This window comes from Curcuma longa, chromosome 12 (genome assembly GCF_044706935.1).
Source record: "Curcuma longa cultivar G26 ecotype Majalengka, Jawa Barat chromosome 12, ITB_CL_G26_1.1, whole genome shotgun sequence".
NCBI lineage: Eukaryota > Viridiplantae > Streptophyta > Magnoliopsida > Zingiberales > Zingiberaceae > Curcuma > Curcuma longa.
In genome coordinates, this window is record NC_133872.1 from 1,689,021 (window position 1) to 1,705,812 (window position 16,792).

Sequence of the window (16,792 nt, forward strand, 5' to 3'; positions counted from 1 at the left end):
GCCGACGTGTTTTTGTCGTCGCCTTCAGCCGCCCTTCGCCCCGTCGATGGCCTCAGCGTGATTTCAGCAGTCATGCCTTGGAAGGAAGATGAGCCACTCTCCTGATCCCTCCCTACTTAAACCCTTCCTGCTGCAGCGGCTCTAGACAGTGCTCCACGTTGCCAATTCACTCCGATTCCACGCTTCGTCCTTCCTTCAGTTGGAATCCGGTAAAAGATCTGATCTTGGTCTCTGTCAGCTACATGATTGTTTCGGCGGAGCCCTTCTCTTGTCCTTGTTGTCAATGTTTTTTGTATGCTACTGTGTTGATACGACCTGCTAGGTGTTTTATTTCCTTTGCAAAGAATAATGAATAAAAAAGGTAAAATAAAAAGGGTTGATTGGAGAACTGCCATCCAAGAAATGGAACATTGGACACTTTTTCGATTTTATTATTTTGCAACAACAACAACAAAGATAATTTGCTCTATCTCGTCCCTGTAACCCTGTTCTTCCCTTCTTTAAATGCAATCTTGGTTGACCTTTGGCCTTTCTTTCTTCGTAAAATGAAATAAGTAGATTTTACCCTGTTCTTCCCTTCATAGTAAACTTGCTGCTATTTAAATTTATCTTACTTCACTTTCTAAATGCATATGTGGCACTAAATCCTTCCTACTTCCTTTTACCTTGTTAAATTGAAGCATGAACTTACTGGATGTTTCATATTTGTTTCGTTGATTTTTATTTAACGATGCATTGGAACTTTAATAGGCATTGAGGACTTTAATTTGGGTATGCTTGTACTTTTAACTTTTCCTCATTCCTATTTTATTAATGCAGGCTAGCTTGGTCACCTGGTTGTTGCTGTGAAAGCATGATGTGTGTGGGAGGGTCATCTTCGGGTGCTTTTCTATGTCTTGTTTTTATGTTATATGTTGTTCCTCATTGCCTTTCTCAAAAGCTGGAAGCCAACCTGTCTGCGCTGCTTACTATTGATGCTTCACCTCAATCTAATCATATGATTCCTGAGACTCTATTTGGTATCTTTTTTGAGGTCAGTAACTTCATTTGGCTAAACAATTTACTCTTAACTCTGCTCACACAATATATTAGGAAAGCCTCTTAGGACATGTTCAATTCTTGAGATTTTTTACCACTGTTTATGCTTGTCCTTTCCTTTGCTATATTTATGTTACAGAACGAACAAACATGAATACATTGCTTTCAGATCACGTGTAATTATGTTAATTCTACACATGAGTTCAAATAGTTCTACTCTCAGTTTTGCGATGTAGGTGAATTTGATGATTTTTATTGTTCTTATCAATAAAATTCAATTGTTTAAACTGCCTGTCCTTTCTCAGTTCTATATAAGGTCCATATCTTGTATTGTAAAAGATACACACACGCCATGAAAAAAAATAAAAAAAGGAAAACTCTTTCCTTCCAGCTTTTCATTGCTAAGCTCAATCACCCTTGATGTCTAAGAAAAATTATTTTTGGCAATATGCATCTACTTAAGTGTAAATCTTTTTTTAAGCTATGTAAGAAGTTCATACATGGTCTGTGTAAATCTTTTTCTGTGGTGTCTAGGCTATGGCCCTTAAGGAGACACTATTTAGACTATTCTATTGTTTATAGAAATTACATGTGTATTTATTGAAATTTACTTGAATTCAGGAAATTAATCATGCTGGAGCTGGTGGGATATGGGCTGAGCTTGTGAGTAATAGAGGCAAGTTAAATACTCAGTTGTTAAAAATATCATGTTCTAGTGGGTTTGCTAACTAAATTCTTACTATATCTTTACTATGATCACTATTACCTTTGACGAAGGATACATTTACATTACCTGAGTGCATGGGAAGGTACTTTCTGTTTGCATATGTAACAAACCTAGAGGTCACTGCATTTCCCCTCTCTCAATGCTCAGTAACATCAAAAGATGCTACAAGTTTCTCTTACAATTTTTTCCCCTTGGACTGAAGGAAGCATTTATATCTCACCTTACATGGAGCTCAATGGAAGGAAAAGATCATGCAATAGAGTTTAATAGTTTGTATCTATAGCTTGTTGGTTTTTTTTTATCATGGACTGTTGGAAGAACTGGCTCATAGCATGCCAACTCGTGCTAAGTTGATTTTGTCTCTAGTTTGCAGCTTTTTTGGTTAGTGCCACTACGCTAGTGATGGACCTAGCTATCGGTATATTTTATTATTGTGTCAGATAGGAACAAGGATTACTTGGGTCATGAAATGACAACTCATTTATGGAAAGATATTTACGTGGTGTTTAGGAGAAGCATGGTGATAATAGTTGTAGTTTGATGAATTTCAAACTAGTTAAGGAACAATGGGATATGAATGCAATTAGTTAGAAATACAGATTTTTGAGATCTAGATTTAATTGAGTATCACTAAGGAGGTCTGAGGTTCCACATTTAGAAGAATAATCAGATCATTTTGCAATTTGATATACTGAATGATCTAGGAAATGCCAAATTGTATTGAAGCTTGTTTGGAGAGGCAGTGGATAGATCCTTATCTTCTATGTCTTTAATTATGGTGGTTGGATGAAGGGAATATACGGTTCTCAATTTTTATGTTTTCTCAAGATTTTCACATCACCAATGTATTGCTATTGCAATAAAGTAAAAAGTGTCTATCTTCTAATGTTATAGACTATACTTCCCACTTAATGGTATAAAAGTAGTGCGTTCATTTGAACTATGATTGCTATATCTCCTTGATAATGTTAGAGGGAGACAGGGAGTGGTCTACCACTAATCCTGATCATTACACAAATGTGCAAATTGTGTTGCCAAATGGTATAATTTTTGTGAAAAAATGAAATAATATGGTGTCTATATAAGTATTAGATTCAGATGTATTATGCACTATGAACTGACAAGCAATATAATTATACGTGCACTCATGTTACCTTCTCTAGAACAGGTAAAGAACACAGACTTGTGTCTTGATATGTAAATGATGTCAAACTGTTTGAACTAGAGTTGATATGCATTGTTTGACATCAGGGATTAATATGCTAGTTATTTTTCCTCCACGTTTTGGCTCTCTTCTATATAGAGATTCTCTCATAAAAGTACAAGGCTCATCTCATCATGTGTTCGTGGAAGATCTATAAATAGCACAAGTTTAGCAGATGTTCAAATTGATTTTCATATTGGAAATATTCATTTCAGGTTGTGTGGCTTTAAAATCTAAGACATCGTGTTGCCCAATGATATTCTTTTTAAATCCGTGAAAAATGATAGGAGTGAACTAATGTTCAATCAAAGCTTTGGGATATGATTGGATTTAAAGAATCTTAATTCTTTATTATTTGTTAAATATCTCAGGTTTTGAAGCTGGTGGTCCTAGCACACCTTCAAACATTGATCCATGGGCCATCATTGGAAAAGAATCTTCCATTTATGTGTCAACTGAGCGAACATCTTGTTTCACCCGTAATGAGATAGCACTGAAGATGGAGGTACTCTGTGGCGATGGGGAATCTGTTGCCTGTCCTGATGGTGTGGGCATATATAACCCTGGATTTTGGGGCATGGTATGCATTTTGGATTTGCTAAACTTGTTGAATACCTTTTGAATTAACAAGAAATTATACTAATCTGGATTTTACAGAATCTGTAATAGCCTTTTAGTAGGAGACATAAGACATTTATTTATTTTTGCTGAGCATTCAATTCTCTTTGCACTGTTTCTTTTCGTATTTCTTCAAACATTTTGATCAGTACTCCATTCCATGGTGGCCTTATTTTGGGGAAGTGCTTATTTTTAAAATTTTATATGATTATCATGGTTCTGTTAGCAGTTCAAACCACCCATTCATATTAATACATGGAAATGCATGCTATCTACATGTGTAGTCTTAATACAGTAGGTGGAGAGTCGAGGTATTGTCTTTTCCAGATTTATTAGACTCTTTGTCTAATTATTTGGCTAGATTATAATTTCCAAACAACTGATAAATTTCCTGTAGCTAACATTTCTTCACATTGTTTTCTTATTGGCATTCTTCAGAATATAGAAGAAAAGAAGGTATATAATCTTATACTGTATTTAAGATCACTTGACTCTATAGATATATCCGTTTCACTCACAAGCTCAGATGGATCACACAAATTGGCTTCTGCAAATATTGTGTGAGTATCTGTATTGGCTTAAGCATTTCTTATAATCCTTCAAGCTTCAGATATTCTAGATTAAAGTTGCATCTCCTTTTGTTATTTTATTGGCAGAGCTGATGCTTCAGATGTGTCAAACTGGACAAGGGTGGAGCTACAGTTGGAAGCTATGGCAACAGACAGAACTGCAAGGCTTCAATTGACTACTGCGAAAAAAGGAATTATTTGGTTTGATCAAGTTTCGCTCATTCCATTAGACACATATAAGGTATGTTTTATATAAAATATTCTGGGATCAGTTTTACTAAAAAAGAAAGAAAATTTAATCAAGAGAAATCTATATGGAAAGAGGAAAATAAACAAAAGGGGGCACTCTATATTAACCATCAGCAAAATGAGTTTCATAATTTGAACTTAATCATTTGGTTAATCTGGATCAGTTTGACTAAAAGTGGAAGAAAATTTAATAGAGAGAACCTATATGGATAAAGAGGGGAAAGACCAAAAAGGAGCACTCTAGAACCATGCAAAATGGGTTTCATAAGTTGTAACTTAATGACTTGGTTAATACTAAACAACCCAAAGAGTATCTTATATTGTAACTTAATGGTTTGGTTAATATTCAAAACCCAAAGAGTAGTTAAGCAAGTAGTAATAATCCAAGGATAAATTAAAAAATTAGTTGAACATGAGGTAGTCTTACACTAAATTCCTCATTTGGATCCTCTATCTTCATAAAATTGGAACCTTTCTATTATACAGGGACATGGCTTCCGTAAGGAATTGATATCAATGATTGAAAATTTGAAACCACGGTTCATTAGGTTTCCAGGTATGAGACTGATTTCATTGTAATTGAAATTTTATATGTCGGCTTATGTTTCCTATTTATAACTACTAATTTTTGTCATCTAAACGATTGAATCATTAAATCATATGAAATTTTGGAAGGCTCTAGATTTGTTATTCCTGAATGGAGATATAGGCTGAGAACATGGAGAATATAAAAGTATTCGTGGAAGATGTAAATTTGGGGAGGAAACAGATAGTGCATTATGATTTTGGACTTTGCCACATCATTGTTAATACTCATTATATAGGATTATGTGTAAAATTTGGCATGCTCGGTCAAACATTATGCAAGACTATAAGATGTTTGATATGTCAATGGAAATTGAAGGATTACCTTCCCCCCACTTGTAGTAGAACTAAATGGTGGAATGCTAAAACAAAATTGTGGAAATGACCTTTATAAATTTAAGATTCTAAGTTGAGTAGAACCGAGGTTTAAAATTTCATCGTGTTTGGTATTGGTCCCTAACTAGAATGAGATGTAATGTCGTTTTGATTGTGTCAAGCCCTAACTACAACAATGACAATAGAATGAGGAGGAGGAAGAAGAAGCTTCACTATGATGAGCCCTGATAATGACAATAATTGAAAAGTGTATGGTACTTGGATGAAAAAGAAAGAACCACTGAGACCTAGCTTTCTTGGATGTAGAATGGAGAAAGAAGAAGCTTCCTTTTGAGCCCAAGCTCAGTTGAGAGAGGAAGAAAAATCTTTGGAGATCTATGTCTTGACATGGAATAGAGGATGACAATGAAGTTCTCGTTCTGATGAGGAACAAACGAGAAGATGAACGTTCATCTTCCTTTATGTTTGCTGAAGCTTCTCTTCCTCGTGCTTATTAGACATGGAAAATGGCGTGAAACCCATCTTCCTCTTTGTTCATCATGAGCAAGGTTTTGCGTATTGCATATGTTTTGCATGTGGATGGCAGGTGGAATGTATGTTTTGCCCTTGTTGACTAGCACAAAATAGTTTTTTTTTAACCATGAGTAGAACTAAGATTGAATAGACGTGTAGTTTAGCAATAATGAAAGGAAAAAAAGTGATGGTAGAATAATCTTAAAAAAAACAATGAAGATATCTTTCCTAGAATAGATTGGGTGCTTAACATTGAGAAGAATTCTGTTACTTGTGTAATCTCTGTGTCTTGTACGATGATGAGAAACTTATATTAGATTCTATTTCATCTAACCTAATTTATGGGCTAATTCTTAGGAGATTATGAAACATCCTCCAAAAAAGTTAAGGTAATCAAGATGAGAATGTTGATATAATTTGCAGTTCGGAAGAGGTAAAATAAAATGTTATTATTCGTGAGCAATGAGATGATGTCTCAATCAAGATTCTTGATTTGAGATTATTAGAAAGGGTACTTTCTCATCAGTTAATTTACAGTTAATTTGTTATTAGTTCCTTTTCGACTTTTATTATACTTATCATAATTTGGTTTTTGCACTTATTTTATCTTCATATTTGTAGGAGGTTGCTTCGTCGAAGGTGAGTGGTTAAGGAATGCATTTCGGTGGAGAGAAACCATTGGTCCGTGGGAAGAGAGACCTGGGCACTTTGGTGATGTGTGGATGTACTGGACCGATGATGGGCTGGGATACCTTGAGTTTCTTCAGGTTTAATTGCGAAATATTTTAGATTCAAAATTGAAACTTGGAAGTTCTAGTATAAAGTAAGGTAAAGAAATTATGTAATTCACCAAAGGATATTATTATCATGATGGTCTGTTGCAGCTTGCTGAGGACATTGGTGCAGCCCCCATATGGGTATTCAACAATGGTATTTTCATCTGCATAATAGATTAATTGCTTAAATACATAGCATTTGACACTTCTCATTTGTGCCATATTAATTCAGGAATTAGCCATCAGGATCAAGTGGACACTACCAGCATTTCTCCTTTTGTGCAGGCATGTCTGGGACACATATATATATCTTTATAGTCCGAACACTATTGAAATTTATGTCACACACATTTCTTTTCACTCTGTGGTTGAATCTAACTCGTAAGGATCTGTTGGCTTAACAGACGCAACTGCACATAATATCTACAGTCTAAATGCAAGGACACTATACCTTCCTTTAATAGATTTCTGCTTCACAATTTTAAATCATTTGTAAAAAGTATCTTCTAGAAATTTCTTATAACTTTGCTTTATTCAGGATGTTTTAGATAGTATCGAGTTTGCTAGGGGAAGCCCTGATTCAAAGTGGGGCTCTGTTCGTGCTGAGATGGGTCATCCAGAACCTTTTCAGTTAGAGTATGTGGCAGTTGGAAATGAGGACTGCTGGAAGACAAAATATCGAGGTGTGTTATGTTCTGTTATTCCTATGGTCCTTGATGTTCCTTGCACACAACGGGCTGACCAATATTTTGAAAATGAGTTTGGCGTATGCTAAGGGCATTTTTAACAGATGAGGAGCTTCTGACAATGTTGGAGCAGGTCAAAGTACGACTGAGGTGGAGGAAACGATTGGAGAAAATGCCAAGGTGGACCTCCCAAAAAGGGATGAATCACTGTGGTGGAAGCTCTCTCCCTATCAAACCCACAAGAAACCTCTCCATTCCTGCTGCCCAAGGCTCCTGTAGGCCTTGGGATCCATGTTCACACTACCAAACAATACAGGCTTTGTGAAATTGCCATGTGCAACACAATCATCACATGCCCCGATGGTGACATCAGCTAGTTGCCCGAATTGATGACGTGTCATTCTGTTGGGAAAATGTGGGTGAGCTTGTCTAATGGTGAGGATTGTACCAGGACAAGCATCATCCTCAGTAAAGCAACAACCAGCTCCCATATTCATGCTGGAATGATATGTCACTGATTGATGCAACTGGCTAACATCACCACTAGGGCAAGCGATAATTTTGCTATCATCAGCACCAACACATGTGTCGATGTCATAGAACCCATCTAGACAGATGGCATCGTCTAGGGGCAGAATGCGGATTTCAAGGCCTATAAATAGGGCCTTGAGCAGCAGAAATGGAAAGGTTCCTCATAGGAGAGAGAGAGATAACACATTTCCACCACATTGATTCACCCCAGTTTGGGAGATCCACCCATTTTCTCCAGTCCTTTACTCCAACTCGGCCCTACTTCTGACCTTCTCTGGCATTGTCCATTTGTCCTCATCGTTAAAAACTCTCTTAATAGTATGCATGTATTTCTAACTAAACTAATAGTTATGCATGTTAATTTATGTAGTGGGAGACCTATAGGCTATAGTATTATTATGGATAGGTTCTGTAACTTGATAGCTACTTGACTGTTATCTAATGCGTTAATGATAGTGTTACTGCCTTACTGGGATAATTGGTCTGCTAACCTAACTCTATTTCTATGCAACTCTTTAATAGACTAGTAGTATAATCAGCTGGTCAGCACCTTGTGAGTTTGCAACGAAATGGAATGTTTTCCATTCTGTATATTTATATTTTGGTAGCCCACCATGCCGCTTAGCTTAGTAGGTATGCAATTCGCAAAGATGGTCTAAATAGGGATGATCTTGGAACTAATTTCATTTTTTAATTGGGTTCTTAGGCAATTAGCTTCTCTAAGTTTCTGCATTGATGTCAGCCAAGCCATGCTTAAAAGCTAACCACAGTAGAATAGTTATATTGATCTAAGGTCTAGTAAATCAACAGGAAAAATAGCACATGAAAGTTCAAAATTAGAAATAGCTTAAAAATGAAGTCTTACTTATCCATACCGAATGGGTGTTCCATTCTAATTTCTAGTGAATTTGTATTGATCCTAACAGTTCTGGGGGAATGTACTGCAAACATATCTCTTCCAATCAGGATGAAACTTTGTATCAAGTCTATTAGAAATAGTAGTTTTTCTAAACTATCAACTGCATGCAGTTTGGAATGATTTCTGATCTTTCAAAACATAAGATTGACAATAAGACAGCTATTCAAAGCAGTTTGAATGCATTGTTTTAATACTAGGTTCATATCATTTGGCACAATAGTCAAGGTGGTAGGAGTTGACAAAGGCACAACTAATACAAAACTTGGCTCCATCAGGTGGGTTAAACTGTTGATTTATGTCAAAATAATTACAAGGGATTGTTTGTGCATTGGGTGTCTATAGAGCTTGTGGCAGTGCACTGATTTATTTGGAATCATTCCACACCCACATGTTACTTGCATTCTCATAAGTCTTAGAATTCAAATCTGCAGTACAGTGATTTTCCCCGGGTATCTTGAAGGTAGTAACTAACTATTGTAGTTGATTCCACGTTTGTCAACATATTTATGAAGCTTTAGAGTTGAAGCAGTCTCTTCCTCTTAGCATCGCAAATACAAGGATCAACTGGATCAAAGTTTATTCACAGGATCAAATCTTGCTATATATAGTAGCTATTTTTTTCCTACCTTATCTTTTTTTTTATATTTGATTTTCATAATAACATGAATTTTCAACAGATTATTTGCTTACCACGTTTGACATCCTTCAAAATTCCAACCATCAATGGGGATCATTTTCCGTTGCTCATCAACTGATTAGTTTTGAATGAAGCATTGAGATGGATTAGGCCTTTGGCCTTCCTTTCCCTTTAAAAAGGAGATAACCAAATATATGTTGCATGCACAATTTCCCAATCATGTTTCTTGCTTGATTATAGTTTGTAAGTGAAATTTTTGCTACCAACCAAAATATTAAAATGTCTTGGAAAATTTAGATTCATAGCATAAGCAAGAACATTTAAAGCTAGGATGATAACTATTGAATTTGCCTTGGACAGGGAATTACTTGAAGTTCTACTATGCCATAAAAGCGGTTTACCCAGATATTAAGATTATTTCAAATTGTGATGGTTCATCTAGTCCACTGGATCATCCTGCTGATTTTTATGATTACCATGTAAGTCACATTTGGCACATCTTCATTTATTTTTCGTTTTGTAGATCTAACAAATCAATGTAAATCATCAAGCTTTAGATGGTGACAAAAACATGACGTTTTCTTTCATAGGTTTATACCTCAGCTAGCAATTTGTTTAAGAGAAATAATCAATTTGATCGCACATCACGTACTGGGCCTAAGGTATGATAGTTCAAAGTTTAATAAATTATGTGTGCCTGTTGTAATATAACTTTGGACTCATAAAAATCATGTCCAATCGTGTTATTTTGTTGTTACAATCACAGGCTTTTGTTAGCGAGTACGCTGTGACTGGATCAGATGCCGGGAAGGGTAGCCTTTTAGCATCACTAGGGGAGGCTGCATTCCTCATTGGAGTAGAAAGAAATAGGTAATGCCATCATCAAGATGCTTATTTGTTTAAGTTCTTTCATTTTTATTTCTAAATACTAATTTTCTGCGATGGATATTAAGTCCAGGAGCCCCAAATCCAGATCTTTTTAAATTTCCCAAAAAAAAAAAAATTGAATGTGGGCTTGGTGTGGCTTTTAAATATTTTAAACTTCTATTTGATTTTGTAAGTTTAATTTTTAAGTTTCTTGACAAACCCATGGTTAGATTGGGATAACATTAAGGATCTTGTTTCAGGGATTTTTTTTTTTTTTGGCATGAAATTTGTGTAAACTTGGTACAGTTTTTAAATGCTTTAATCTTTTTTTCGACTTTACATGCACAATTTTAAATTTCTCAACCGAAGCCTGGTAAGGGATGGACAAAACAGGGTTGAGTCAAGTATTCATTGTTTCTTCAAATATTATAAATATTTTGTTTTTAGAGTTGTGTGTATATTCCTATTTATTAAAACTGGGGGCAGGTTAGATTTTGTAGGTATTTTTAATTTGAAAATCAACATCTCAAATTCCTCTAAAGAAATTTGGAGGTTTGCCTGAACCTGACTCCAATAAAGCCATTTCATCTCTCCCTCTTCCTCTTCTGAATTCTGGTCAGTTTTCTACACAGTCCTAGTCAGATATCTTTTGGGGCCATCTAGCCCGATGCAACTAACTTTATTCTACGATCAAGTTATTGGATAAGAATTTAAAATTTTTGACCCCTTGGTGGATCAGACATGTGTCTGTCTTAAAATATGCATAATATGCATTGCCAATGCGACCTCAACAAAAAAAAAAGTGGAGGGTTGGCGATTGGCTCTGATTCTTAAATGTGTTTATTTCTTGTATGGCTGAGTTTACAAACATATTAACATTTCATAGAATTCAGAGCAGGATACCTTCCATCTATCCAACAATAGATCTAGTGGGGACTCTTAATAATATGTTATGGCTTGTGATTTCTTATTTGATGCTATTCCATTAAGTAAAAGCTAATCAAGTGGTTAGTCATGCAAATAGATCAATTTGAATAAAAGTAAAAGTGTAAAACTAATTATCTTGACATTTGTGATGAATATCCTAGAATTTTTATACCCTGTTAAATCTTAATTCAATACAGATATCAGATTACATATTTCTTTACATGAATGGTGAATAATGAATAATGGATCCTTACTATCACAATTTCTTTGTTTCTTTCAAATGCAGTGATGTTGTGTCTATGGCAAGTTATGCTCCTCTTTTTGTCAATACCAATGATCGCAGGTAATGACAATTCTCCTCTCTGTCATAATGATTACTAAGTTCTTGAATGATAATCTTTTTGAATGAGTGAAACCTCCTTTGCTGATTCCAAGTCTGGGGTCATGTCAAACCATTCCATAGGAGCATAGATTTAGCTTATTGATATTAAGATACGACAGTACCTAAGGCTCATTGGTGCAAAAAGATCAATCTAGAACTACTTGTGGCTGAAGTTACCAACCTATGAAGTATATGCTAGTCTTGAATGGCCATGCCAAATTAATAAAAAAAATTGAACTGCAATGATATCAGTATTAACTGTCTATTTTTCGAGGAAATTGAATCCACATTTTTCCAGATTTCCCTTCTGTCACCTTACTCAAGTCCAGACATACTACAAACTATGTGGTTAAACTTAATCATCCAATCTATGACTTGTGCTCTCTCTCTCTCTCTCTCTCAAACTCTTATTACTGGCTATTACTGTGCATTTTGCAGATGGAACCCAGATGCTATTGTCTTCGATTCCTGGCAGCAATATGGAACTCCTAGCTACTGGATGCAATATTTTTTCAGGGAATCAAGTGGTGCAACTTTTCACCCTTCAACAGTTCAAGCCAACTTCTCTTCGTTGGTTGCATCTACTATTACCTGGCAGGACCCAGCAGACAATCAGAATTACTTGAGAATAAAGGTGGGAACAATACTTGGTGTTACACTTTGTCATCCATATAACAAATGCTTGCTACTTTAGTCTGGTGACACACCCGAATGTAGTGTTGAATAACATCATATCAAGTCGAGGATAACGATGGATGGAATTTAAAACATCTAAATAAATTCTCAGTCCCCATATTGAGAGCAAAAGGTAAATTAATAGAAAGTCCGTGCAGGTCGTCAACTTTGGGAAGGATAGTGTGAGCTTGAAGATTTCCATTAATGGACTAGAATCTGCCATCAACTCATTTGGATCGACAACCATACTCACATCCGATAATTTGATGGATGAAAATTCCTTTGCATTTCCAAACAAGGTAATTTTGCTAGAGGTCCTAGTAAAAGGCTCTTAGATCTTAAGAACCATGATACTTTGAGTTCCTATTTAGAAATATATTAAGCACTATGTTTGAACTTTTTGTTTTGATTTGTTCATCTTCTTTGTCTTCTGTGTTCTTGTTTCATCTTCTGTTTGTAGGTGGTGCCGAAATCAAGCGAATTGCTGAATGCAGGGACCACGATGGATGTAGTAATTGCTCCACAGTCCCTTACTTCGTTCGATCTGCCACTAGCTGCTGCTGAATTCAGATCTGTAATTTGAGGGTTAGGAGGAATTAGAGCAGTGGCTGTGAAGCCTATCAAATGCATGTGTGAATAAATATCAAGGGTTATGCTTCTGCTTATGCACCAAAATGGGCGTGTTGTTCCATCAGTAAAATTAACTATCAATAAACCTTTTATCATGCGAAATAACACTGATGATTGTTCGGACTACACTAATACGGTGCTCTCATGTTTTTCCTTCTGTAAATAAATCTCTAACCATGTTCTGAATGTGCCAAGATGTCCCAAGAACAGCAGTTGATTATTCAAGAAAAAGCATAGGTGGGAACTGAAGGCTCATATAAAATCATAACAAAATCTAAATCCATCTTATTTGCCCATCAATCTTAATTATTTGGAGATTTTTTGATTATATTTGGAAAGTCTCTTGTTCTTATGAGTAGATGTAGAAAATTTTCATTTTCAAATTTAGGCCGCCGTAGATTCAATGTTATATTCAATAAAATTTTATGATGCATGTATAAGATGTACTCAATGTGCATGAGTTTACGTTACAAATGTGTTAGTTGGGGCGTCATGTAAAGATAAACAAATTATTTACACATGGAGAATTGAGGACTATATATGAAAGGAAGGAGTAACAATAAAATTATGACTTGTACAATAGTACTGTATGAGGATTTTATATAGAGGATAAAGCACAATAAAATATTGTTGACTAAAAAGAGTGAGCGCACCAACAACTAATACAACAAATGAGCTCATGGAAGCTTGATGCATAAGCATATACACCAAGAAGGTGCCGGAAGCATTTTGTCTTTATTCATATACATACAAATAATTAAGTTGAGATGATGTTTAAATCATTAATTTATTTATTTTTCCAATGGTTTAATAAAATTATACAACGTGATGCCAACATTTGTCCAACAAAAGAGAGTTGGTTGCGCGGCCTGCTTTTGGATTGCACGTCGTGTGTTTCTCTTTCAACCAAGTCATTTAACTATGTTTTATAAGCTCAAAAAGGCCACGTTCACAATCAAATCTTTGTTTGGTTCCTGAAAGTCTTTCTTTTAGATTTTAATGTTTTAAAATAATAATAATAATATTTTTTATCGAGTATGTTTTTTTAACTTGAGAATTTATAAAAAGTGAATGGTGTCAAAATAATCTCACGTCATTAATCTTTATTATCGTTGATTTCCATGTTCCTTGCTGGTTCGGCGAGGGATATTACAGAGAGCTGGGAAATATTCCTTTCAAGAGAAACATTGAGTTTCATGGATTAACTAGTGAATTATAAGCTGCATAGCATTGCAACTCAACAGAAAGAAGAGGAAGCAATGGTCATCCCTCCTCCATCATTTCTCTATTTCCGTAACAATTTGCCGAGTTCTGGTGAGAAGGATAGATGGCAATTTCAGAGCAAAAAGATGAGTCTAAGAAGCTGAGATTGTACCAAGCATGGAAGGGAAGCAATGTAAGACCTCACTTTTCTTCTCTTTATTTTGATATTCTGCTAATCATTCTGCTTCTTTTTTCTTTGAGTTTTTGTCTCTGTTATTTCTGTTCTATGAATCTCTTATGTTTGCCTATTTTGGAGGCTTCAGACATGAAATAAGATCAAGGTTTGCATGCTCCTAGGAGACGAGCATTCTGTTATCCATAATCTTTAGAGTTTGTAGTCTTCTCCACCTCTAGGAGAAGCTGTTGAACATCAAACATATTCTTCTGTTGTGGTGTCTTCTTACTGATCTATTTACTCGTCGATTTGAAATAACACAGATATTCTTCTGTGGTGGAAGATTGATATTTGGACCAGATGTAGCTTCATTATTTCTGTCAACACTTTTAATTGTTGGTCCAGCAATTACATTCTGCTATCAAATAATCACAATAATCCATAATCATGAGAAGAAGCCTAACTCAGGAGGTTATGTTCATGATCCAATCCTTGGAATTCCAGTTCTGATACTGACATTACTGATCACAGTTTCAGTAAGTGAGAGTATTCAATAAGTTGTTTGATTTGGATTACCTTTGATTTGTCACATTTTGATGATGCAGGACTTGTTTTTTTTGTTCATGACATCAAGTAGAGATCCGGGCATCGTGCAAAGAAGCACACGGCCGCCGGAGGAGGATGAAACATTCAATGCTCCAACCGCATCCATGGAGTGGATAAGTGGAAGGACACCACACCTGAGACTGCCAAGAACAAAGGATGTCATTGTGAATGGTTTCGCCGTCAAGGTGAAGTACTGTGACACCTGCATGCTGTATCGGCCTCCTCGCGCCTCCCATTGCTCCGTCTGTAACAACTGTGTCAAGAAGTTTGATCACCATTGCCCTTGGGTTGGTCAGTGCATTGGACTAGTAAGCTCCTTGGAGTCTGATTTGTTTTCCATTTGTAAGTTGGATATGATGAACACTTGCAAATGATGCAAAATCCACATAACTAATGCTAGCAGTGATATGCTCACCTCTGAATAGGATTGTTCTTTTGATCGGTTGTAATGTTCTTTGCAGCGCAACTATCGGTTTTTCTGCTTGTTCATATCGACATCAGCATTTCTCTGCATATATATCTTCATCTTTTCATGGCTCAACATCATTACAGAAAAGAAACATCACGCAAATTCGATTTGGAAGTCCATGAAAGATGAGGTCATATCGCTCGTTCTCATAGTGTACATCTTCATAGTGGTGTGGTTTGTCGGCGGGCTTACAATCTTCCATTGCTATCTAATGAGCACAAATCAGGTAAGAGTTCCATTACAATCTTCAATACTTCTACTAATTCCTAAGGTATTGACAGTATTATTCAACGGCACTGCAGACAACATACGAGAACTTTAGATACCGATATGATAAGAAAGATAACCCCTATAACAAGGGTTTCTGGAGAAATTTCAAAGAAGTTTTTTTCTCAAAGATCCCACCTTCAGAGCATAATTTCAGATCATGGGTAGATGCAGAAGCAGTGGAAGTTGGATCTTATACCCCAAACATCAGCATGAATCTGATAAGCACAAAAGAGAAAATTGACATAGAAATGGGCATTAAATTTGCAACTGAGGGCAACTTGACCATTCCAAGTATACTACAGAATCTTGACTACAGCAGCATAGAGGATAATGTACATGTTAAGGTTCGGCATGACGGCGATGCATTTGATCCTTACGATTTCCCTGCTTCTCAGAAGAATGATTCTTGTTTGCCGAGAGATTCTGTTTCAAAAGGCTATGATGGTCAGCATGAAGTGTGTAGAAATGAAAGGGTAGCTAAGCAAGTTGCACAAACTGTTGAAAATCTGATAGCTATTGATCAAATATGCCCAACTGTTGTATTACCTCTCGATGCTGAGGATACATTGCCTGCGAGAAACCAACATTAGGTAAGGGTTCATTTTTCAGCTCTTTTTTCTGTGCACATCTCGAATTTGTTTGTTCATTAAATATACTAATTGACTGTTTAAAAGGATTAAGAACAACTTGTATTCATATGCCTTATGCCTTACTGATTTTGAACCAGAGTAATGAATGCTTAGTTATTAACAAAAAATGGTTGCAACTATGCAGGTTATTGCAATGTTCCATTAAAGAGTCAAATAAACATTCTGCTTCCTCCTTGAGTTTGTACCCTGCAGCTTCATCACTGATCTACAAAAGAAGATGATAAACTCAGTTTAAATCCAAACTTGTTCAAATGCGCATTTCCAAGTTGAGAGGTAGGGAGGACTGCAAAAGTTGTGATGGTAAAGAGTTCAGAAGCACACACCTGAGAGATGAAACTATGATGCCCATCAAAAGCTGTGGGTTTTGAGTTTATTGTGGAACTTCTGGTTGTGTTGTTTGCTAGGCATTATTTTTTGTATGTGTGAATATTGACTTCTTTTTTGGAGAATTGAAATTATATTTGTCAGATGTTTGCAAGGTTGTTTCAAATGGCAGGACAATTTGGAGGGCAAGGAACCTTCAATCTGAAATGGTAATATTACTGATAAA

General features: G+C 35.9%; 2 protein-coding genes and 1 long non-coding RNA gene across 3 annotated transcripts; 2 read left to right on the top strand and 1 right to left on the bottom strand.

The window, feature by feature from the left end:
- Positions 1-31: 31 nt before the first annotated feature.
- On the top strand, positions 32-12,987 carry LOC141842906 (alpha-L-arabinofuranosidase 1-like). Its single transcript, XM_074730892.1, has 18 exons — positions 32-209; positions 820-1,033; positions 1,660-1,714; positions 3,341-3,549; positions 4,026-4,147; positions 4,244-4,397; positions 4,892-4,961; positions 6,461-6,606; positions 6,724-6,769; positions 6,848-6,900; positions 7,154-7,298; positions 9,749-9,867; positions 9,979-10,050; positions 10,155-10,258; positions 11,469-11,525; positions 12,003-12,198; positions 12,398-12,538; positions 12,700-12,987. Exons 2-18 carry the CDS (start codon positions 854-856, stop codon positions 12,820-12,822), a joined length of 1,992 nt encoding a protein of 663 aa, XP_074586993.1. The 5' UTR covers positions 32-209; positions 820-853; the 3' UTR covers positions 12,823-12,987.
- Positions 12,988-14,196: 1,209 nt separating this feature from the next.
- LOC141842987 (putative protein S-acyltransferase 1) lies at positions 14,197-16,182 on the top strand. Its single transcript, XM_074730995.1, has 5 exons — positions 14,197-14,265; positions 14,571-14,783; positions 14,853-15,161; positions 15,315-15,548; positions 15,625-16,182. The coding sequence occupies exons 1-5, from the start codon at positions 14,197-14,199 to the stop codon at positions 16,180-16,182; spliced, it is 1,383 nt and encodes a 460-aa protein (XP_074587096.1).
- Positions 14,630-16,279, bottom strand: LOC141842988 (uncharacterized). The gene is made up of 5 exons (XR_012603004.1): positions 16,139-16,279; positions 15,929-16,015; positions 15,728-15,807; positions 15,269-15,618; positions 14,630-15,177 (listed from the first exon to the last, which is right to left on the bottom strand). It is a non-coding gene; the product is annotated as an uncharacterized LOC141842988 (long non-coding RNA).
- Between the last annotated feature and the right edge of the window lie 513 nt (positions 16,280-16,792).